At 39.6% G+C, this 24,838-nt stretch overlaps 2 protein-coding genes across 11 annotated transcripts in view; both read left to right on the top strand.

Annotated features, from left to right (window-relative positions):
• Positions 1-12,009, top strand: part of klhdc3 (kelch domain containing 3) — a 42,226-nt gene extending 30,217 nt beyond the window's left edge. For all 7 annotated transcript variants that reach the window (XM_042010060.1, XM_042010058.1, XM_042010056.1 and 4 more), the window contains 3 exons: positions 6,139-6,212; positions 7,705-7,783; positions 9,472-12,009. In XM_042010060.1, coding sequence (XP_041865994.1) covers positions 6,139-6,212; positions 7,705-7,783; positions 9,472-9,538 — 220 coding nt within the window. In that variant the 3' untranslated portion in view covers positions 9,539-12,009. The remainder of the gene's footprint in view (positions 1-6,138; positions 6,213-7,704; positions 7,784-9,471) is intronic.
• Positions 12,010-16,979: 4,970 nt separating this feature from the next.
• npas4l (neuronal PAS domain protein 4 like) lies at positions 16,980-22,155 on the top strand. 4 transcript variants are annotated; one of them, XM_042009486.1, is made up of 10 exons: positions 16,980-17,161; positions 17,362-17,482; positions 18,299-18,462; positions 18,626-18,771; positions 18,884-18,983; positions 19,272-19,527; positions 19,618-19,727; positions 20,072-20,207; positions 20,297-21,573; positions 21,669-22,155. In XM_042009486.1, exons 2-10 carry the CDS (start codon positions 17,382-17,384, stop codon positions 21,695-21,697), a joined length of 2,319 nt encoding a protein of 772 aa, XP_041865420.1. In that variant the 5' UTR covers positions 16,980-17,161; positions 17,362-17,381; the 3' UTR covers positions 21,698-22,155. The 4 variants fall into 4 exon arrangements, with proteins under 4 accessions (XP_041865420.1, XP_041865421.1, XP_041865422.1 ...); XM_042009487.1 differs by lacking the exon at positions 16,980-17,161 and adding an exon at positions 17,186-17,279; XM_042009488.1 differs by lacking the exon at positions 16,980-17,161 and having other exon boundaries at positions 17,405-17,482; positions 18,280-18,462.
• Positions 22,156-24,838: the final 2,683 nt, after the last annotated feature.

Here is a 24,838-nt window from a genome sequence, read left to right as displayed (position 1 = left end):
GCAGCACATTCAAAGAAGCTGGAATGGAGGCATGTTTGCCATTGTGTTAATTACAGTTAACTTTAGTTCCAATTTTCAGTCTTTTGGAAACTGAGGTTAGTAATTTTTGCCGTTTTGTAAGAGCTCAATAATAAAAGATTTTATTTAGTCAGCACTCCATTGTTGTTGATTCACCTCTTCATGATGCTCCTTACATTTTAAATAAGAATCAGATTTTGGACATGCACACCCACTTATCATCAGGAGATTTTGCACTCTTTTCTGATGACAGCCTGGCTTTGACATTTTTCTTACTTTTACACGTAAAACCTGATGTCAGTTGCTTCCTTAAAGCAGCTAAAACATGGATTCTTCTGACCCCCAGAACACATGTTCACTGTCTACATGAGATGAGCACATGTCCAGAAAACTCAGTGCAGAGTTAATGCATAGCTTCTTTGTAGTGTGATACAGTTTCAGGTGATGCTTCTAGAAGCAACGGTGGCTAAATTGATCATGGTTGCATGATGTTTTCTCATGCAGTGATGCCTGTGAGCTTGAAGGTCAGAAACACTTAAAAGTGGCTTTTGTTCCTATCATTTACATACTTACCTTTCCTCAGACTTGTTGAATTTTTTCTTGACAGACAATATAAATGTTTGAAAATCAAAACTCTTTTTTTTTTAAAAAAAAAAAAAAGAATTTTCTAACTTGCTGGTGAATCTGACTGAGTTTGGCACAAATTGGGGAGTCACTACCCATCCTTTGTAGATCTTCCTTTAATATCCAATCCTGGCACCCGCACCTGTCACCTGTTAATCACTGATCTTCCAGAACTCTGTTATTTCTGTATTCTCTGAACTATTTTATCTCTCATTCCTTCTTTAATTAAGAGTGTGTTGCTGTTACTGAATTTTGGATTTGTTTAAATTGTCTAAATAGGATGAAGTGAAGATACTGACAATCATTTCCTTCTTTCTTTTGTCTTTTCAATAAAGTTTTGGGACATGATTTTGGTATCAGTTAATATTATTATGTTGAAAGTCTAAATGATCATCAGTTGTAATGCAAAACTTCCGTCTTCATTAATATACAAAGAGCAGAACATGCATTAAATCTACGGTCTAATGGAGTTACTGTGAGTTTTCTTCTGCGTTCCTCTTGCTTGCTTGACCTTGATGTTAGTCCTCAGCTGCAGGTAGCGAGGGTTATAGAGGAAGTAACTTATTTTCCAAAATGCATCTGCCAGCTATAAAGCAACATTTGACAGCACCTGCACAGTATATAAACCGGCTGTGTTCAAGGCTGTGAAATGTTATTTAATCTCCTCCGCTTCATTTAATAGGTAGGCAGATTGATAACAGCCTACCCTGTTGAAAAGCCTTTTCCTGATAAGAGGGTCTAAATATCCTTTTGCTTGATTTGTTGTGCTCGATTTCTATTTCAGTATCATCACCAAGTCCACTGTTTTGTCCACAGAGGCTGAAATTTGAGATGCATGTTCATTAAGATTTGGCATCTCCTCTGTCTAATCTGAAGTCAGGCGTCTCTCTGGGAGGCAGCTGTAGTTTGTGTCTCACCCTCTGCATGGGGTTGAGGTCTGGGCAGCTACAGGTCTTAATCCACTGTCCAGCCACTGCCCAGGAGGGGGCACAGATAGCTTGGTAAGACAAGGTGAGACCACAGAGATTAAAGCAAAAGAAATGGATGGGAATCTATGGATCTGTGATAACTTGCTCTATTGGATTTGCTCAAGAAAGTTTAACTCTGAAACCACTGCCAACTGTGGCTGGAATCTTAAAAGCTTTGTTAACCCAACCTATCAGATAAAGCCTACGTAAACATTGTCATTGAATGCAAATGTTTTTACTTTATAGTGACTTTGAGAATAGAAATTGTGTTATAACCAAATAATCAAAACTATACTTGATATACATTGTTTGATTTTTAATAACTGCAAAACTATTAGTCTAGCTGTACCCATTTTCGCAATTGGAAAACAGAGGGATTTTTTTAAATAAATGCCAGTTTGTAACAGTATAAAAAAAAAAACTTTCCCACCACTTTTACATGCTTAGGGCACTAATACAAATACGCTACTGAAATCATCCTATGCACGTCTGGCAATCCAGATAAGGTGCTCTGCAGGAAGTTGTAGTATGTGATGAGTTCCTGTGGGTCAGATGGTTCTGAAGAAGCAGAGTTCAGTAAGAAATGGAGAAAGGAAAAGGATGTAGATCATATCACTCAAAGAATGAGGATATGGCCAATGAAGACACTGAAAACAAGCTTAAAACCAGACAGGTTCCACCTCTTGAGAGTACAGAGGCTTGATTGATAGAAAAGCTGTCACCTCCCAATCTTTTCTTTGTGTCTTTTTGTGTCTGTTTGTTGTAAGTGTTCCCAAGCTCGTTGTTTCTTCATCAGTTTTAGGATTGTGATTTACTTCTTTCTTTAACAGTTTGAGACCTTGGTTGGGAAGATCATTAGAGGGAGCAGGCAGTGCATTGCTTGAAAGGACTGGCAATTAGGTGATTAGACACCCTCATATAGTGTTGTTTGAAATAGCAACCAGTGTTATTTTAGTGGGGGGTGCGCCATCACTCAGGACTCATTCAGACTGGGAACCACTACCGCTGCAGGGGGGAGGAGCACTTTCACACACAGTGAAACTTTGCTGATCAAGTAACAAAGTGGCCCATCAAACACCAGGATGCCAAATAAAGTCACACACTGTGACTTTCCTGCTTCCAAATACTGCCAGTCTGTTAGACACCTCTTACTGCCCCCCCCTACCCCTTCCTCTCTCTGCGCCCTCTCTCACCTTTACAGTCTGCTACAGCCTTGTCCTTTTTGTGGTGACCAATAAAGCATTAACATTTCCTAATGCGCTGCTGAATTTCACACTCAGGCTGACATTATCCACGAGCATGCAAGAAAGCTTTATCCCAGCGGACGCAATCTTCATCTCACTTGTTGCTCCTATTAAAGCGTCTTCTTATCTGCACCCTTTCACACGTCAACATCCAAAGCCCGAACCCTCCCTGAGCCTATACAGTAGCCCACAGCTACTGCAGTGTGCTTTCTAGATAGGGATGCTACTTTTCATTAATTCTGTTTGGTTCAATAGTGTTTGAGTATTTCTCAAAAATGTCTCAGTACCTAAAAAGTTTATATGTATTTTGTTTTCCATTAGGAGTCTATAGACACAATGAAACAGGAAACTACAGGTGAAACAGAAAAAAAGAAAATGCACCTTCTTCCAGTTTATGAGTTCTGCAGATTGAAATTCATAAAAAGCCCCCAAATCTTCTGGTCCTTTAAAATCAGGTAAATACAATCTCAGTTGAGAAACAAATCATAACATATAACAGCACATCAATATCTTTATTTTATTTTATTTATTTTTTTTACTGTATGTCACCATTATCGTGGAGAACAAGTGTGGAAAAAGTGAAAACACCCCTTTTAACAGCTTGTAGAGCCTCCTCTAGTAGCAATAAATTGAAGTAATCGTTTTCTATATGATGTTATCAGTCTCACACATCGTTGTGGTGGAATTTCACACTCTTCTTTACAACATAGCTTCAGTTCATTGATGTTTTCAGGCAGTCACTTGTGCACCACTCTCTTAATGTAGTGCCAGGGCATTTTTAATCAGGTGTAGGTGTGGACCTTGACTGGGTCACTGCAACACTTTGATTCTATGTTTTTGTTTTTTTAGTGATCCTGTTGTAGATTTTCTGGTGTCCTTTAGATCATTGTCCTATTGGATGACACAATTTCAGTCAAGTGTCAGTTGTCAGACAGATGACCCCATATTTGAATAGAATACTTTGTTGTCTAGAGAAGTTCATGGTTGACTCTATGACTACAAGGTGTCCAGTTCCTGAGGCTGTACAGCAAGGCCAGATCACCACCCCTCCACCACCATGCTTTGAATGTTGGTAAAAAAGTGTTTTACTGGTATACTGTTTGGTTTCCACCAGTCTGCTGAGCATTGCGGGCAAACATCTCCCTGTTAGTCTCATCTATCAAAACGACATTGTTCCAGAAGGTCAACTTTGCAAACCTAACCTTTGCCGCCATTTTAGTTTTTAAAGAGAAGGTTTTGTCTGTCATTTTGGTTGAGGGCTTTTTAATTGTCATGAATCATCGTGAATTTTAACATTTTTACTTGCTGACTGAGGCCTGTAGAGTTTGAGATGGTGTTAATTGCATTGCAGGGTCTGATGTTGTGGTGAACTTGCTGGGTTTTTTCTCTACTTGGGTAATCGGTGAGATCATTGCTGATGTCTTTCCTTCTTGGCATTGTGTTTACAAACACCTGAATGCTCCAGACCAGCAAACTGCCAAAACTTGATTTTAAAGAGGTCCTCAAACTTGTTTACATACTCGCTTTATTCCTATGCAAACAGTAAGGCTGTATTTAGTTTTTCATGCACTCATCCTGCATTTTGGCATAGTTTTTGTTTAATTAATAATGACACATTTTTATATAACTTGGGTTGTTGTATTTATGTTATTTTAAAACCTGATGAGGACAAGATGTTATTTTTAAAATGATGTATTGATACACAAAACACTAGATTCATTCATAGAATGAATGAACACTTTCTTAATCACATGGTGGATTATTGTTGTTTACACAACGGCCCTGTTACAGACAGCAAAGAAGTCCTGACTTGGTTTGTTTGAAGTCCTGATAAATGTTCTCTCTGCAAATGCACTGGTTCAGTGCCAGAATTGATGTCAATGACCACCATTTAAGTTATGTAAATAGTTTTCATTATTATTTTAATAATGAAGTTTATGTTTACTGTAACCCTTATAAAAGACTGCATATGAATGGTACTTAGTGGAGCTCAACAGTTATAAATACAATAAAGCAACAATAATTATTCTTTCTCTTCATTTGAGATTAACCAGAATTGCAAAAAACCTTCCGACTCAGTAATGCTGCAGCTAGCTTTAGAGGTGGAGGGTATTCTGATAAAGTCTCCTCCAATAAGCTTGGGTCACCTTCTGGGGGCAGGGGACGTAATGACTTCCCCAGCTGGCCCCCTGGGACGACTGTGCTCGTGCTCAGCACCTCTCCTGGCCGCTTTAAGCCACTACCATGTTTGTTTAGGGAAGATTAGCAACGTAAAACCCTTACAACATCCTGAACACACAGCGAAAGGGAGATGCGATGGAGAGGACAGCAGGAAAAGGCAGTATAGATTGATGGGTAGGGCGACAGCGGAGGAGATGGTGTATTGAGTTCAGTAAGAGGATCATCAAGGAGGAAAAATTAAAGTAACTCAGATCAGTTTAAATTTTTTTTTCTTTTTTTGACTGGACAAGCGCTTTTTACTGGCTTGTTCATGAATACCAGAATTTATGATGTGAATCCGCTCTTAGAGACCAAACTTGGCTTCCACATACCTCACTAACTCTCCATGATAGATATTCATAGTCACTCAGTGGCTTGGTGATGGTTCTCTGCTGGTGAAGCTGTCCACTGGGTAGTGTAAAACTGTAAAGAGCATTTTTATCTTCATATTTAGTCAGGTTTCTGGGTGTGCTGTTGTTACGACTATAAAGCAGCTATGTGTATCCCGTGCGCATACTAAAGCTTTCTGAAAGTAAATCAAGCCTAAAATATTAGACTCCCTCAGGCTCTGGCCTATTTCTTTTAGGTACATTTTTATACAGTACCTTTCCAAATAGCCAGGTTTTGCATCATTATCATGAGATATGAATAGAATTATAATACAAGAAGTCCTGGTGCTCCAGGTGTGTCACAGGTGTGTGCGCTTGGCTGTGGCAGGAAACAGATGTGCAGTGATAACAACGGCTGCCCAGGTCTGGGAGACTATCAGCAGAGGCCAGCCTGCCGTCTCACTGCAGTGCTCCACTTCCTGTGGGTTTAAATCATGTCGTTCCATGATAAGGAGAGCAGAGCGCTGCGTGGGCAGCTCTTCTCTTATTGGGAATAATCTGTGACTGATTATATAAATTGATGATTATAGAACAATAGGCAGAATGGTAAATGACTGATTGCCCGTTGGAAGTTAAACAGTTTGATTGTTAATACACTCTTGGAAGCTGTGAGGATCATGCTGAAAGTGTAAGACGTTATACTAACCATCTGAAAATTGTTTGTTTTCTTGACAGCCCCTGTCCAGAGCAAGGAATGGGGGATGAATTTAACCTCATGGATCATTCAGACCTATATATCTTAGACTTCAGTAAGTATTCTTGTCTCAGTGTTGAGCTCTCTAGTCCATCAGCTTATGCAGGGTTCTTTAACTCCAGTTCTTAAGGGCCTTCCCTGCTTCCACACACCTGGTTAAAATGAAGCAGATCTCCTCAACACCTTTTTCTCAGGTCCTGCACAAGCCTGTTAATGAATTATTCATTTTGGTCAGGTGAATGCAAAAAAGGAAATGACTAAAGCCTGCAGGACAGCGGCCCTTGGGGACTGGAGCTGAAGATGCATGGCTTATGGCGTTGGTTCACACTCACTGCCATCATTCACCACCTACTATTAACTGTGTCTCGTATTTATTTGGCACACCAAGACAGTTGGTAAACACAACAAACCACTTAGAAGCTCAATAGCTTGGTATTTCCTACTGAAGTAAGACTAGCCAAAGAGTTCGAGGAGAAAGTTATGATATTACATGGCTTGAAAGAGACAAATGAAAGCCAGTGTTGCTTAGTAACTGGTGAACATGTAAGAAAGGTTTTTCTAGTTATTTACATGCACTTAAACAGTTAACACTCAAAAAAATATCAGTCCTTGCAGGTGTAAGAACACAGTCTGCCATATTTGTACACTTCATTGAACGCACAAAATGCCTCTGCATGCTAATCTATGAACTCATAGAACCACACTGAGTTTTCCACACCAAACATCAAAGACCAGGCTACTTCCCAGCTACTTCACCGAGGTCAGTCTTTAGTAAAAAGATTTGAAAAAGCTGTTAACACTGACCCCTTACTAATGTATAACTTTTGTTATTTTAGAAAAAAAAGATCCAAGTGTTAAAATCTCCAATATTATAATAACACTCTTTTCTATGGTTAAAAATGAAAAAAAGTAAAAATAAAGTATTTCAACGAGTGTCTGATAAAGGTTGATGTATTTTACAACAGCAGTACCCCTCTTAGATTACTGCTTCATTTCTCACCATACTGTCTGTCTGGCCTTGGCCTGCTTTGTGCTATCACATTAGACACTTCCGTCCTTTGGACAACCAAATATAGCCATATCCTGCCTGCATGGGACCTGCTTGTAATGCTTTCAAGTCACAGTTTGGGTTTGTGTAGGTGGGCTTACACCGGGACTGGCAGTACCCAGTGGCATCCCCTGTGGCATACGCCTCCTTGTGCCAGTCACGTGTGCTTTCACATTGTTTATCACTGAACATATGGTGAAACAGCCATGACGAGGATAGTAAGAGAAAGTTCTTAGGTATTATTAGAAAGCAGGTTTTTTAATGAAATGACGCTCTGCATATCCTCATGTGTGAATTGTTTTTTTTTTTTTCTTAATTTTTTGCTGTTTTCCTAAGGGTGATGACAGATCATGATGATTTTTACACACACATAGGATATCTAACCCTTTAATTAAAAAATTTTGCCCAGTTCGGATTTGAATTCCCACAGCTGAAATGGATATTTGCTGCATGAGTATAATTAATTCCTGTGACTCATTATACTTTTTCTTCTTTTCAGGCCCTAATTTGAAGACGTTATGCAAAATAGCTGTTATTCAGTACAGTCTGGAGCAGGCTGGACTCCCACATGATATCAGGTCAGACATACATCCTCCTCTCATTAGCGCTTATTTGTCATAGAAGTAACATATTGTTGTTCATGCTATTTGTGTTCTGCTTGTCATTCTTGGCATCACTCTCAGTGATGACGTTATTTATCAAAAAGACAAATTATGACCCATTATCCTTCATTTAACTTGTAGTTTCTGTAAAGTCAGATTTCCACATAATTATACCATAGCTCAGCTAATAGCATAAAGGTTTGTATATAAAAGAACATTAGCATAGTCTTTGTGACATTATCATTCTGTGTATTGTCTGTGTAGCATTATACAAATTACAGACAACGTTAATGACAAAAAAAACACCAAGATAGGAAGATGTACTTACAGCATGGACATGTTACAGTAAAACATGTCAGCAGCACATGACATGGATCAAGGTGGTATCTTGGAAGGTGTTATCTAGAATTGAAAATACTGTAAAAACAGGAGAACTGATTTACAGCTTTCACCATTATCAAATTTAGAAAATGTTACAAAAATCACCACAACTTCAAATTTTTATGGTAAAACTGAGTCAAACATAATTGACAAAACATTTTGTCTGGCAATGCGCATGTGGCATCTGCTGCAGTTTTTATGTCAGGGCTTCATGGTGCATGGATTGCAGGAATTTATTACATCATGCTTGAGTCTTTAATGCTGTTTTTATAGATCAAGAACAATGTAGGAACATCTTTCTTACACCACACGAACTGCACAGGGAAATGAGGATTTGATTAAGTTTTAGTTTATTGTTGCTTAAAATTGCCAATAAATGAGTTCAAATTTATTTGTGTTGTTTATTCTATTAAATATTTGTTTGCTTTCTTAAAAAGAAAAAAGAGTGCTTTGACGATCTGTGGAGATTGAGGCAGAGCAGAAAGCAATCTGTAATTATTGTTGAGGATACTGCAAAGGCGCTCAGAAATGTGAAACAGACACATAAAATTAACTGAACAAATAACGTAAACAGATGTCATGAGTTTATAATGTGCCCCGGGATATCAAATGTAGGATTTTGTTTTGCAAATAAAAATTTTAGCTATCAAACTAATATGGCTCAGGTAGCTGCAGAGTAGCTCACACTCTTTGGAGCAAGTGTGTCTAAAACTGAGGGCTTCCACTAAAGGGATTTTTTTACACTCTGGTCCAGTGGAACCTGATACTAATTACTCCTCTTAACCTCTTATTTCTCTTGCACCGTCATTGCCACCTTACATGCTCCCTGCTTTGGTGTTTGCAGTTGTGTTTCTAACCCTTAGAGGGGTTTTCCGTGGGGTCGCAAGACTTTGGTTAACTCCCATTGCCCCTCAGTGGCATCTCCAGCTCCAGTGCCAATCTCCCCTCTTAAACACATACGCACACAACAAAAAAACGAACAAAGCAGTTGAGAAGGAGTGAGTGTGAAACCAGAGCCAGTGATAACAATCTGGAGCTCAACCTCTGACCTGTCATCAGGTCAGCACTAGACCCTGTTGTCAGCTCCTGCTCCTGATGCTCACATTACAGCAGGGTCTTGTCCACATATAGCTGATGGCAGGAGGGGGGGGTAAAAACACAAAGTTGACCAGATATCATCAAGGGAACCCTGTAACATGAGAAAATCAAAATCTACGTCCACATTATACCTTCCCACATTCAACGGCACTCAGAGAGATGCTAATTTCTCCTCTTTATCGCAGGTGGGAACTGGCAGCCATGACGACCAACAGCAACATCAGCAGACCCATCTTCTCCTCACATGGCTGACGCAGCTGAATGTAAACAGAACCAGAATTCTGTTTAAGAAAGCAGGACTTTTATTCATTCTGGTCAACTGTGCTTCAGAGGACCGTTTATGAGTAGTCTGGATGTATTTCCGAATCATTTTCCACATTCTACAGGTGAAAACTTTGTACTGACCAAAATATCCCGTTTAAGAATTCCTTGGACATCGTGGATCTTGCTATGCCTAAGGATATTTTAACCTACAAGACTCTGGGTGTGTGAGACAGATATCGTTGATGCCAGTTCACATTTTTCCTCTTCTTTCTAGCCTCTAGAAATCCAATCAGCCTATGATAATCATAGACTTGCAATTTTAAGCACAGGAAGAGGCAAAAAAACTTCAGCCAAAGGTCTTGAGAACTAACGTCTGTTGAGGATGTGAAGATGTCACACCCTGAAGAGACTACCTTGAGCTGCAGAAATAAAGAGACTGTTATAGTCGTGAGTCATGTCTTGCAGCTTTAACGTGGACATAAAACCATGTAAAATTATCATGTCCATAAGCAGAAACAGCTAACTTATTATTATCGGGTTCTGTGCAAGGAGAAAGAATATTCAGGACTACAATAGTTGAGCGTTAAGCTTGTTAGAAGTCTGTTGGACTGATTTTCAATGCTAAGCTATTTCCCTGCTTCATTATAACTGAAAGGCACTCACTGCTCTCAAGTGTTTCTAAGGTGATTTACAAGGCAGCTAAAAAAAAAAGCTGTCTGCCCAGTAAAATAATGAAGACCTTCTACCTCCCTCAATGGCTTCTATCATTGGGTCTTTAAGGCTTCCCATTCATTTAACACCTGCCATTCCCCAGAAAAAAAGCCTTTTCACAGTATAGTTGGTTTTTCTGAAGTGCTGCACTGAGGAGTGTGACTCACCTGCTGGATCTCTCCTCAGCCCATTGAGTTTGTGGGTTTATTTTTTATTTTTTTGGTGCCAAATGTAGAAGGGAATTTTGATGCAAATATAAACTGTGTGGAAGATTTGTAAGGCTACACACAATCTTTGCCCGCCTGCTCCAGTTTGCCTGTTGTTGGGAAGCTCATCACTAATATGCATATAATTCCTTTTTATAGACAATCCTGCTACTTTCAGAGAGCCCCTTGGTGACGGACTTATTCATAGTAGATATTAACAAAGGAGAGGTGTTTGTGTACAATAACAAGCAGATGTTATAAATGCGTAAGGGCTGTTATTGGGTCACACACACCGTGCAGTTTGAAGACAACTTGGAAAAGCTGAAAATGAGGTGGTTTGTTTTTTTTTTTGTTTTTTTTTTTTAGGTAAAGGAGATTTTGCTCGATGTTTTTGCAGTTATCAACAAAACCCATAAAAAGACCAAAACAAACTGCGTGCAAGGCCTTTTCACAACACTTTCCTGCCCTGTCTGTGGTTTTTGTTCTTACTAAACGCTGGACAGTGTGGTCTTTAACATCGGGGGACTAAGTATGAAATTGGTTTTGACTCTTGGTAGAGGATTTGATGTATGTATGTTCAGATGGAAACAGGACAGTATATCCAGGGCAGTTTGTGTTCAAGTTTTTGAGTAACTGCTATACCAGACAGTGTTTTTAAATGAATTCATTTTTGCTTTTGATCTTTGTGATCTGTAAAAATACAATAACATCTGATTTGTCACACGAGTAATGCAGCATGAGATAAATGACTCTGAGGATGCAAAGGCATGAGCTCCTGATCCTGAGCAGTATAAAGTACGACACTCAGCAAAAATAAAATGGTAATAGAAACCATCATTACTTAATGGTAAGCTACACCCCAGCTTTTCAGCTCACCAAGTTTTCTTTTTCTCTCTGTTCTGCCAAATGGTTAAATGTTCTCCGTATCAGTTTGTAATAGGGCTGTGGGTCCCAAACATCAGGATTTAACAACACTGACCTTTATCATAAATGTTTACAAAAGGAAAGCAGTGTAAAACAATCTAAATGCAGATTGGACCCACCAGATAACTGCACTATAGCCAATTGTGGCATGTCTGGCCTTACAGAGATGAGACATGTTGATGCTGCTTTTTGCCTAAGTAGACTCCGGAGTTTGAGACGTTTGCCTGCCCAAACCAAGTTTGAATTTTATTTCCAAGCCAGCCGTGCCAATGTGAGTCAGAGAGGCTTAACTCTCTCTGCACTGCACATGGACACTTGATACTTTGAGATTCCTCAGATGACAATACAAAGAAAAGCTAATGTAGTAAAAGGACAAGGTAAGCTAAATGTGTTCACAGGCGAAAAAAAAAAGAACAACCCACTGGTGATTAAAATGACACCAAATGCCGCTGGCAAAACTAGATGTGTTTTAAATGTGTGGAGGAATTTTTTATTTTAGGATTTTGTTCCTTGTGTTGTTGAGTGTGAAGGTTTATGAATGATGGTAATTGTGGTGTATCACATTAATAAAATATTAAAATGAAAATGTAGAAACAGAAAAATAAAACCTGCCCAAGACGTTTCCTCAGTGATGGTTATTTGCAATCCTGGTTAAGGGTAAACATACTGGAAATACACTTATTAATGCCACTGATGTGGTACTCCCCAATAAACCTTGTGGAGCTTTTAGTGAACAGTTGAGCAACTTAATAGGATGCTCCTGCTGTATGTGGGGAAACCTTAAAAATCTGCTTCTGTCAAGAAAATTCACCTTTAGTCCGCCATTCAGGTTGGACAAAACTATTTGGATTGATTTCATGCAAACAAGTGTGCTCTCTCTTTCTCTCTCTAAATAGGCCCTGAAAGAACAAAGTATGGATCTGTTCCTTTTTTAACTGTATAGGCTCACAGTCCTTGTTGCTTTTATTTCATTTGACAGATTTTTAAAGAGGACTTTCTGGTTGGTCAGGACTTCCTGTGCAATATGCTTTATATCTGTATCAATAATAAATCTGAGTTAATTAAAATGGCATCCTTTGTTTATTTATAAAGCTGCATCTAAAGACTCATGTTATGGCTGGAAAACTGGAAACGTACAGTGCAAATAGACCAGGCTGATCAGGCTCAACAAACAGTTCAACCGGGTTTATTCTCATTCTCTTTCTTAGTTATGTCCTCCCATCCACTCCAGCTCTCTTCACTCCCAAGTCAGTGCAAGTTGGGCACTCACTTCCAGAGATGTTGATAATTTTCTAAGCTTTTCATTTTTAGTATGATCTTTAGGATCATCACACAATTGATTAAAGCAAAGAAGAGCAGCCTGAAAATATTTACTCTTTGAAGAAAATAGTTTGATGTTACATATCCGTTTTTAACACATATGTAAACCTTTAGGATCAGTCAGGTGTTTTGGCTCAATGGGATGATGATCAATTGTGAGTGGCTGCCTCATTTTATTAAAAGAAGGATGTGAAAGTGTATTGTTGGCAACAGCAAAAATATTTCTGAGGCCTGCAAGAAGAGAAGCTAATGTTTTTTCTTAGGTTGGGGAAGCTAGTAAAGCATCTCTAAAGATGTGCTCCACCAAACCACATAATATAGGTTGTATGTAAATGAAGGATCCTTGTTAATCTTTTCAGGAGTATTTGGATAAATTAACCCTCCAAAAGTAACGTGTATTACCCTGTGAGTTCAAAAGTTTTCTCTTAAAAAAACAAAAGAAAAACATCTCTGTTCATCTTGAATTTGTTGAGCCAAAAAATAGATTTTTGATTTAAAGGAGATATTATGTCCAACCTGTGAAACACGGTGGTAGGATGTCTGTCCATGATCCCCATTCATTTAATGTTCATCGCTATAAAAATCTCTCTTTTTAGGTCGTATTTAGGCAGAAACTAGATTTGCTTTTCACTCTGATATTTTTTTGTAAACCTGAGATGCAGAGAGGTGGACAGTTTCTAGGTTTGGGGTTTAATGTGACTTTTTCATCTCACCAAATGAAATGACACCTAACATGAACACCAGTCTAAATCTGTCATAGATTAACAACTCGGGGTGTCAGAAATGTTGAAAACCAATCATTTCAGGTGACAGACCTGCTCTACACCATGCTTTCTGAGTCAGCTGCAACATCTTGCTACAGGAAAATGCAAGTGAATTATGAATCTTCAAAGGAAATTAAAATGATTAACTGGCTCTCTAATCATGAAGCCAGAGCTTGGAGTCATTTGCTCATGTATCAGCTGGTTATTCTCTTGGACCTACTGTATATGGTCCTTAACAGTCACTCGCTCTTTGAACCCTGCACTTACACAGTTTCTGCTCCCTGCTGTGAAACAGCATCATCTACCCCAGCCGGCCTGTCTGATAGCCGTCTGTCTGCTTCAGTAGGTACTTTGGGGAGTTGTGGTGCCACCCCACCCCTTTGCTGGCTCTTAGACTACCTAATGAGTTGCGTGTGGCTGCTTTGGTGGGGGTCTCATCATTTCAAAATGTCTAACCCTGAACCCCAGCTTCAGTCTTAGCTCCTGCTACCTGGCCTGGCAGTTTGTTCCTGTCTGTCACCAGCCGTGTGCTATAAAGCCAGCGTTATCTGCAGTGTTAAGTGCAGGCCACAGACGGAGGGTCAGCTTAAAATGGGGCAGCAGAGACACCCTGTCCCGCCTGGTCCCACCGCACACAGGAAGCAAGGCTGCATTGGGTCCCCTCTGTCTGGCCCCGGAGCCTTCCTTGACCAGCAACGCAGGCGTTAATGCAGGGACACACTCGGCCAAATTACACACTAATTTCCCCTCAGGACTCAGGTGATCCCACTGGCACTTGAAAATCAGACTAAGGATTTGTTCGGAGTGATTTGTTTTGTCTTGTCCACCCATATCGCTGTCCACTTCCCTCACTCAAGTTCTAGTTCTCTGCTCCAAGTGCTGTGGAGGTCACTAATTTGGGGATTTGGCAAAAGAGGCATTGCAGGAGCACGAGCCCTTAGAGGATAGAAGCTGTAGCTGTTCACCTTAAATTATATAAAAGAAAGCAACAGTTTACTACGATAAAAAAAAAAACTTTCATCTGTGCTTTTACATGCAGATATCATGACTATTAATATAGCTCCCCAAAGATGACTGACAGCCATTTTGAAAAATGCTAAGTTTTGTATAATCTGTAGTGATGCTGTTTTGTGATATTCATAATCTATTCATCTGCGGAGAGAACTAATTTAGGGAGACTGTGTTGCTCAGCCTCAGTGCGTCATGATTGCAGACCTGTAGCTTAATTTCCTTCCAGCAGGGGTTTAATTGGGTGACTAATACATGCGTAGTTAAAGCCTTTTGAAGACAAACTCCCATAGCTCACTGCCTCAAAGGTCTGTTCAGAAATTAAACAATGATGCAGCAGGCTGCTTTTCTGCATGGTATTTGAATGATAATGACACTGCAGTGTAAACTTGAAGCTGAGCTCTGGCTGGTCTTCCTCATTTTCATTCCCTTGTAAAACACAACAAGAAGACTTCTCTTTATTTTTGCTATGGAAATTTGGAAGACCATTGTTTTCTTTTTATTTTTTTTTTCTTATTGTGTTTTAGAGGTTTAGCATAAACAAACCCTGTTAGTTAGACTAGTTAAAGAATTAACAAGTGGTTCCAAACCAAGTTCAAACATGGCTGATATTCAGACAGGTGTATTTAAATGTAGATGTAGATCTAATTTCCAACTCATTTATTCTTCTCAACTAAAACTACAATAGGAAAACGGGGTTGTTAAAGCACAATTGTATTAGATTTAAACAGCATGAAATTGATGGTTAAGTTTAAAATATAGATGATCTAATTTCAACTGCAGTTCAGAGCAGAAAGAATAGCCCATTAAATACATTGTTCTATAGCCTTTTCACTAAAAAAATACCTTCAAATATAACATGAACTAATCTTAATCTTGTCTTCTGCAGAAATTTAAGTAAATAACATGCTTCAAACTTTTATCAAAGTGACAAAATACATCTTGTAATGGTTTCAGAATCCCATTTGGACCACACATTTTCAGCTCAATTCAGAAAGCACTTTATTTATCTGAAATGCACAATTTATTCGACATCCTTCCAAATTTGTACAACAGACAAAACAAAGACCTTTTATTATAATGCAGCATTTATGTTTTCATTTCTAATGTTGCAGTCTTGTAACTGGTTCTTTCCTTCTTTTTTTTGCCTGTAACTTTGCATAAAAACAAAAGATAAGTCTGTAAAAATACAACAAGGAGTTCAAGATTGTTCATAAGCTGTTAGCAACATTTTATATTCTAGGAGGAGGGTTGTTGCCATCACCCTCTAGAGTTTCTAAAATGATTAGTTTCATAACAGTGCAGTTTATCCAATGTTTTACAAGAATATTAGGACAGATTTGTATATCTGCACTTAATTTTTTTTCTGCCATAAACCGAGCGTTATCCCATCAGATTTATCTTGTGACCCTTATCCCCTCACCCCCAGTATGAGAAACTGAGCAAGCATGTTCTACTAAAAACTGTCCAAAATCCGACATGCACATGGAGCGGCTACAAAGCCCTGATTACACACTGATGTATCGTTATTAAGTATGACCTAAAATGTCAAATCTTGAAAGGAACTTTACATAACAACAAGCCTATTAGTAATTTTACATAGTATAAAGTAAATTATCTGAAGTCACTATCAATAAAACACAAATGTTCATGACTTCTATATTTGCATTTCTGACATCAGAAGTTTAAAAAACCTTTCATAAATCATTTAAATGTTGCTTGTGAATATTAAAAAAAATCATATATCACTTCAGCCAAGGATATCTCAGTCTGAAAACGTAGCATTTGCTGCCAACAAAGCAGTTCAGAGGAGAATTAACAGACTCGAAGCTTCTTCAGAGCCAGCTGTTGTGTGAGGAGCATTAAAGAGTACTTAAATAACATTTCCCCTCAATCTTTAGGGTACCACAAAAGAAGTGTTTTCTTAGTAGTAGGGAAAACCATGGATTTTGTGAGAGGTTGCAGTTGTAACATGCTCATTTCCTCCAATTAGAAGCAAGCTAGAGTAAAGACACTCTGCACATGCTCAGTAGGTCCAAGGCCTACTGAGACTACTACTACTACTACTACTAATAATAAAAAATTTTGTGGAAAATTTGTATCATTCTTCTGCTAAAGGAAGTTTAGATGACTTTAATTAAAAAGTAAAACACATTAAATTTATGCTTATTGGCTAAAACTGAACATGTGTACGTGTGTTATGAATGCATTCGTACACACATACATACACATTTGTAAATTTAATATGTGTATGAAAAGATGACCGCTGTACTTAAAAACGGTGAGTTGTCAAGGAAACTGTCAAAAAATAAAAATAAAAATAAAAATAAAATAAAAAAAGACAGAAACGCCTACGGTTTGTCTTATTTCATCAATGGTCCACTCTGGTTGTTTTTAAATAAAGTTGGATTGGATATCTGGCCTCATCGTCATGGGTCCCTACTTTAATTAGACATCGCGTTAATTTGTAGAAACGGACCCTTAAAAACTTTCTGTGCTAAATTGAGACTCGTTTAACTAAATATAACCCGTCTCGCTCGTGCTGTTATCACGTCACAACAAGTAAAGTTATCCCAGGGAGCTTTCTCTGTTGGATGAGAGGTGTCGGGTTTTAGGCTATAAAAGGAGGGGCGCGCGCAAGTGCTCGACACTCATCATCCAGTCTGGAGACTGTAAAGGTAAGAGATGGTTTGGGGTACAGGTTTTACCCACGGTATGAACTCAGGAGGAGGTGACTCTCGGTATTCTTTCATAATTTATTAGTTTTCGTTCAGAATATTTTTTTTCACGTATAAGGTAAACACTATGAGACATTTTCAGACTCTATCTATACTCAGCTATGTATGAGGACTTTAAATCAGTGAATGCTTTCCGTTAGGTGGCTGCATCGGTGTGAAAATGACTATTTGGTGCAACTCCTGCAAACGTCACGTCAGCGCACCGTGCCCTTCTCACCATCTGCCTGAGGATCAGCGCAGCTCAGTTTGCAGGAGGTTCAGGTCAGTGACACCCTTCATCTTCTCTGCTCCACGTCCTCTAGTGGCTCAATCAACACATGGCTGCTCAAAATATATACACCAAACTGTGCTGCGTGTGATAAATAATCTACAAATCCTGTCACAATCATGCTGTTATCACATAAAAAAACAAAACAAAATAAAAAAAACGTTAAGTTGGTTTAGAAAATCAAGTGATTTGATGCACCATTGATAAATATTGAATATCAGCCTGTTACTGAGAGTTTAAACTGTGTTTGAGATTAAAATCCTCATGATTAATATACTGGAATAAAAACTGAAACCACTTTCCTTTTGTGGCACTTTTTGCATCCCTGTGACGTGGGGTGCCCCGCTTGGAGGACACCCACTTTATAAGGCAATGAATGGAGCATCAGAAGCCCAGCCTCCTCTTTTTGTGTGACGCCCACGCTGAAGCCTTGGCAGCTATAAAAACCCCAGGCTCTCTGTGGATGGGCCCAGACAGATACTATCACGTAGACAAAGTATATCGAGAGACCTCATCTTAGCGGCAGACAAGACAGCCTCTCATATCAGCAGTTTCCATAGGAACCCCTGATATTCAAGTCAGGGTTTTAGCTCATGGGGAAGAGACACCAAACTGAGTGGTGAAAAAAAGCCAATTATACTTTTTCTCATCCTCTTTTGATTTTTCTTTTCTTTTTTGTTGGTTTTTTTTTACACCTGACTCATGGAAGAGAATGACTTAAGATCAGGCTTTTGAAAAGCCGGAGCAGCAGATTTACTTTTGCCAGTGTTTACCCCACCTCTGACCTCAGTGACCATGGGCTCTCGCAGATCTACCAAAGGAGCCTCCAAAGCCAGACGAGACCACATCAATCATGAAATCAGGAATATGCGGGCTCTGCTTCCCATCATCCAGGAGGACCAGGAACGTTTGTCCTACCTTCACTCCATGGCAGCCATCTGTACCTACATCAGGAAGTCTGTTCTCTTCCAGGGTAAGTTTCTTCGAACATCCCATCTACATCTACACTGTTACTGTCAAACAGTATGAGGCTAAGTTTGAAGCACTTGCAGAACAATATAAAAAACAACAGATGTGACAGCCTGCAGAGATGCAAAGAGAGCAACAGAGGCTGAGCTGACTCTTTTATTCTTAAGGGCTCCAAGCTGAGGAAAGATCACACTGCTCCCTGCCATATGAGGCCTTTCTTGAAGCCCTGCCTGGCTTCATCCTGGTTACTACCGCTCAAGGCAGGCTGGTCTATGTGTCTGAAAATGTGGCTGAATATATAGGTCTTTCCATGGTGAGTCTTTTGGTTCTGTCATGCCCATTTTAACTGCAGCTCTCCTAATCTGAGCTAGTTTTGGTGCTACATGGCTTTCATCTGTTAATGGGAAACCCTGTAACTTTTCCAGATAGATGTTCTACAAGGTGATTCGTTATATGACATGGTGGAATGCTCTGATGTGGAGGTTGTACAGTCAAGTCTGGAAACAGAAAATAACTCGTCATCAGGTAACACTGAAGGCTTGGATTTCATTTAAAAAAGTTTCTGTTGCATTTAAAACTGGTATTTTTGTGTATGGAGATCTGAAATATAACCATCTTGTTACTACAAGAGTTAACTCTTTTTATAGCTTTATTTCTTTAGAGCCATAAGAGCCATTTTCCTCTCATCTGACCTAGTATTACATGATTAAATATAATAAAAAAGTTGCAAATCATTAGAAAGTTACTGTTCATTCTTAAAATGAAACACAAAACTTAAAGCATAAAGAACATTCTCCCGTTTTCTTTCCACAGAGAGAAGCTTTGTGTGTTGTATGCTGTCCTCTAAGGTGTTTAAGTTGCAGCACGGTGGCTGCTGCTCCATGCTGGTCCGAGGGAGCTTCCAGTTCTTCCCTCAGTCCTCTCCTGCAGCTTCTCTCTCCAGCGAGCCTCTGTTTGTCGCACTCTGCACCCCGACAGTGAACCGTTTGATGAGCGCCGACTCTCACTTCCACAGCAGCTTCAACAGCACTCACAGGCTGGACATGAGATTTACCCAACTCTCAGACAGGTGAGTTCTCACATTCTCCTCCAAGCAGGTGCAACCTAAATGATCTCATATCATTTACTGACATTTTATGTTTTTTTTATTTTTGTTCAGTGTTCTTTACTTCTTGGGATATTCAGCGGATGAAATGACCGGCCGATCGTGGTACAGCCTGGTGCATCCTGAGGATCTTTCATCAGCTGCAAATTCTCACAGAAGTTTAAGTAAGTGTAAAAAGCATGGGAGGGGAACTTTTACTGGTCTAAAAGCAAAACTTTCGACTTTTAATATGCTTAAACCTGCCATCATTTATTCATACCATACCAAGGACATGAACTTTCAGATATTGAGTCATTGATTCCTGCATAAATCATCATCAATAATATAACTATAGCTGTGGTTTAGGAGCCTTTCTATAAGAATAAGAACAAGTCCAGAATAATAACTGAGAACACAATTTATGATTGAGTTAATTTTAAATTATAATTTTTTTAGCTTGCAGTCATTACTTTTTTTTTTTTTAAAACCTGTGAGTGTGAGTTGTTAAAAGCTTAAATGATTTTTCCAGTGCAGGCAGATGAGGGCTTCCAGGTGGAGATGGTGCTGAGACTCCAGTGTGTGGATCTGTCATGGGCTTGGATCTATATTCGAGCTAACAAGAACTCAGAGCTCCAGAGCATCAGCTGCACCAACTTCATCATCAGGTAGGATTACAAACCTCACCAGTAAACTTAAACTGATGATGTTTTAGTGAAAAAACCCTGACTAGTTACACACTGTTCTGATCTTACAGTGAAACAGAGGTCAGATTTCTGCAGAAGAAAATCAGCAGTGATGCCTTTGAGCCATTCACGCCAAATTCCCAGCATCATCCTCAACAAGCACCTCAAAGTCAGAGTTACAGCTCCAAATGTTTTAAAAGGCAGAGGACGTCTAACAGTCGAAGTGAGGAGCCAGGCGCCAGAGCGAGAAGGGAGTCTGAGCAAGACATATACTCTGTGTTGTGCTCTTCCTCCCAAGGCAGCAGTTCTCCTGTCCCATTGGGTGAAAGCCCTGCTCTCTTCACACCACCCTACAGCCCTGCCTCCTCTAGCTCCCCTCTGCAGCAGGAAGAGCTCAACCATGACCTCCTGATGGATAGTCATGAATCCACAGATCAGCTGCTGTCCTCCCCCGAGGGCTCTCCCGCTTATTGCTCCTACCCAGAATCACAGCTCACCCACCACCAATCACCTGGCAACCTCCTCCCTGCAGCCTCTGAGCAAACCTTCATGCACAGAGACTTTGGCACGTACAGTGCCCTCTCCCCGCTTTCCTCCTCATCTCCAGCCTATGATTTTCAAGCTTGTACATCCGATGCTCGATTAGTTCCAGACTGTCTGTCTGTGTCAGACACGTGTGACAGCCCAGTGGACTGTGCATCACTGCATCCAGATGATTTCGCCCTTCTGGAGGCACCACATGAGGGCAGCCTCGTCCAATTTCATCATGTTCCTCAGCAAGACTTTCCAGTACATCCAGGTCTTCTTACACCCCACCAATCTTCCATATTAACAGAGCCAAACCAGTACAATGAGCGGGAGCAGGAAGAGATCAGCATTCTGGCTCAGCAGATCTCCTCCCTGGCCAGCAGCTTTGACATGCATCACACCTTGAATCCTCTTCAAAATGGGACCCAGCATGCAGCTGTCAACACCCCGCTCTCAGCCTGTAACTGGAACCATAACCCTCTTCCTCTTTCAGTCATGACTTCAAAATGTGACTTAGTCCATGATGACAGTGTTTTTGACAGTATCTTTAAAGAACTGAACATGGTCGCAAGGAAAAGCAGCACATCCAGCGCCGGCGTTATTGTTGACAGCTACCAACAGAGCTTAGTGAGCAGAAGGACTGGGTCACGTCAGTTGGAGCATGAGGCTCTTGGCCTTAGTGCAGACGACTTTCTGCCAGCAGAGCAGTTCACCGCAGACGATGTCACGAGGGATCCCTTCAGATTGCAGCTGGGACACCATGACCACAACCTTGGGTTGCATCAACTCAACCACTATATGCAAAGTAGCCCCCGGCAAGGTAAAGACGGTCTTAGGTATCTTTCATATATAAAGTTTACAACTTGTGCATTCACACACTAAGTATTGCTGTTAATGCTTTCTGTCTCTTTTCAGATGGGCTTGCTGAAGAAAACTTGTACTGAAATAAGTCTGTGACTTACCGTGGTACCACTTGTATGACATATTGTCATGGCTGGATTCAAACAGGACTGTGGGAGAAAAAAATACATCTTTAGTAGATACTGTGTCCTGTTTCCCAAATGGCTCATTCCTGTAGTGTAGAAAACAAACCAGGACAGATTCAGTGCCGTCCCTGCACTGCAACTCTGTCTTCATTAGTCAGCACTGCTGTCAGCTGTTTTATTTTTCGCTGATGTATATTTTAAGGAAAAGGTACTTTGTAAAAATATGTCTTGACAAGACTTAGCTATTGGAATGGTGGTACAATATGTTTTTTCCTCTAATACTGAGTGACCACAGTTTACCATTGAGCACTTTATCAAAGTCACTGCCACAAGAACTGTATAAAGAGAAGACACTTGGCAGGAATGTTACCTTGATTTTTACCTGGATAAGCTTTAACACATAAATCATTCCTTACAACAGAGAAACATTTGTAAACAATAGTGTTTTTATGTGCCTTAAACATGATGAAGATGCCACAAAAGATATTAAGTCCATTTCTGATCTGCTCTTTGGTTTCTACTGCTGTTCACTTGTCAGGCATTAAGGTACCAGCTTCAGGCATTGCAGAGATAACGATACAACACCTACCTCAGTGTTACAGCGAAATACATTCCAGGACTGAGTGTTATTCTTGGATTATATTTATTTTGTTTTAAACAAACTCAGTCAACTTTACACCAACTTAATTATGAATGTTTTATTTAACTGCATTATGACTTTAAAACTTTTCTTTTCCCCCCATGGTACTACAACTCTGTATGATTGAATGTTCAGTGTTATTGTGTCTCCTGAAGTTTGCTTTAAATGTTAATAAAAACTAATGGCAAAAACAAAGCTTGTGATATATTGAAGCTTTTTCCATCCTTTTTAGATTGTCCCCTATGTAAATTCTTTGTGCAGAGCTTGTATGGATTTGAGCCTGAGTTTAAGAGCTGTATTGTTAAAAAGAAACACATTTCATTCAGAAACATTTCAGCTGGAATCTGTGTCACAGCAGCAAGATGTTAACACGACACTGAATCGTTAGCTCATGAAGCTGCTAAAATGTAAGTCATTGAGTCATTTAAAATTTCATGCTCCTTTAATCTTCGCTTTGGCGTCTTTGCCAATTTCCTTATAAAACATATTAGTCTTTCTACCTGCTCAAAGCTCCAGCATGTTAACCAGCTAGTTTCTAGTTCTGTTTGCTGCTTTGAGGCTGGTAGCTTTTTTATTAGAGGTGCCTGCTGTGGCTGTAAACTGTCGAGGGCAATGAAAATGAGCCACAACAACAAAGCTGCAGACCGTAAAACCAAAACAATGACCTGAACGAGGGGGTTCATCCTCATGACACCTTTCATGTAACATTTATGGCTTGAGCTATTTACTAATATAAGATATTGACATGCAGCTATAAAATGCCAATTAAAGTAATAAAAGGTTCATTATAGCAAATATCTCCAAAGTGCAATTTTTATCCTAAATTTAGATGATCAGACTGACCTCAGTGCTGCATAGATTTTTACATATTGTGGCTGGTGAGACAGATGGCAGTGCATAAACTGTTCGCAAAGGAATCAATTATGAGTTTGGACAGATATGCAGAATCAATGCATGAATGAATGAATATTTAGATAAGTGACCTGAGTAACCACTGAGGTGACTGATGGATCATTGTGGCTGAAACGAGATGCATCAAGGCACCAAAGTAGCACTCGGTCCATATGTATGAATCTCACAGACAGCACTACAGTGCTCCTGGTGCAGTGTGTGCAGTGCAGAGCCTCATATTTCTCCCCATGCAAATCAAAACAGCCACTAGATGGAGTGATAGCTCCGACAGCTTCCAAGTAACACAGACCTGCTGCATGCCAACAGTGTAATTTAAACAAGCTTGAGATGAAGAGAATTGCGTGCATGTAAGTGTGTGTGGCAATGAGCGCATCAAAGGAGATCATCCAGTCCATTCACAGGCAAGAGTCCAGATGCCTATAGTTATCCATGGAGACCTAATTAAGAATGACGTTTGTTGAAGGGTACAATGGCATATAAAGTTCCTAACAAGTCCCCACATCTGCTGTGTCCCAGTCGTCCTACAATGCTCAGAGTTACCTGGAAATATAATGATTTCCCAGAGGCACAGTGACACCAAGTTCATGGCATTTGTCCACTCCAAGCAGGCTAAATATATATATATATATATATATATATATATATATATATATATATATATATATATATATATATATATATATATATATATATATATACATATCATATATAAAACCTTAGTATTTTAGCAACACACCATGAAACGCCTGTGTCCCCTCAGATTACAGAACACAGCAGCAAAGGAAGGCAGCACTTTTCTGTGGCCGGTATGACTATAATTAGAATGCACATCAGAGTCTACTTGTGTGTGAAAATGATAGTACATGCTACAAGTGTAATGAAATACACAAAAGATTTTTTTAAGTAAAACTGAGTTGGACATCCACAAGGAGAAAAGTATAAAAATGTTTAAAGCTATATGCAGGAACGCTTTTCCTTTTATCTCTAACGTTGGTTAATGTATCACTTAATTACACAGGCAGCCCTCCCCTTTGATATTAAATTAAGATGATGGGAGATTAAATTAACGAAACCTATGACTCACAAGGGAGTTAAAAGTAAGAGTCTAGCAGTGGAAGTAAAAGATAAAACATATTTTGATGTTTCATATCCAGGCTTTGAGAGTGCTATTGGGGCTGAAGATTCAACACAGTAGAACTGACAAAAGAGAAGCTCAGGCAAAACTGTCATCTGCCCTACTTCAATAGCTCCTAAAATGCTTTCTCAGGTGGATGGCTGGAGGGTGGATGCTGAGGGAAAAGCGCATTGGTGCGGTTAAACAGAGCAGTTCATGGATGAGATTCTTTTCAAAGCCGTGCCTCCCACAAGCTGCTTGTTTTTCATATCTTGTCTCACCAGTGGCCCCTCACAAATGATTACCTCATTTGCTTGCAAAGAAAAACTCCAAATTGAAACTGTGACTGATTTCATACAACAGGGTCTCAGGTGGCCCTGCCGTGTCTTCGTTTATTTACCGGCTTTATGCTTTTACTGTTGCTGCAGCGAGG

This window comes from Melanotaenia boesemani, chromosome 16 (assembly GCF_017639745.1).
Source record: "Melanotaenia boesemani isolate fMelBoe1 chromosome 16, fMelBoe1.pri, whole genome shotgun sequence".
Classification (NCBI taxonomy): domain Eukaryota; kingdom Metazoa; phylum Chordata; class Actinopteri; order Atheriniformes; family Melanotaeniidae; genus Melanotaenia; species Melanotaenia boesemani.
This window is presented reverse-complemented; position numbering and strand designations above follow the sequence as displayed.

What these genes read in the sequence shown, in the direction of transcription:
- npas4l (XM_042009486.1), top strand. Translation starts at nt 17,382, where the DNA reads ATGACTATTTGGTGCAACTCCTGCAAACGTCACGTCAGCGCACCGTGC. An exon ending in AATATATAGGTCTTTCCATG is followed by an intron (nt 18,772 to 18,883) that starts GTGAGTCTTTTG and finishes TAACTTTTCCAG; the next exon opens with ATAGATGTTCTACAAGGTGA. An exon ending in GCAAAGTAGCCCCCGGCAAG is followed by an intron (nt 21,574 to 21,668) that starts GTAAAGACGGTC and finishes GTCTCTTTTCAG; the next exon opens with ATGGGCTTGCTGAAGAAAAC.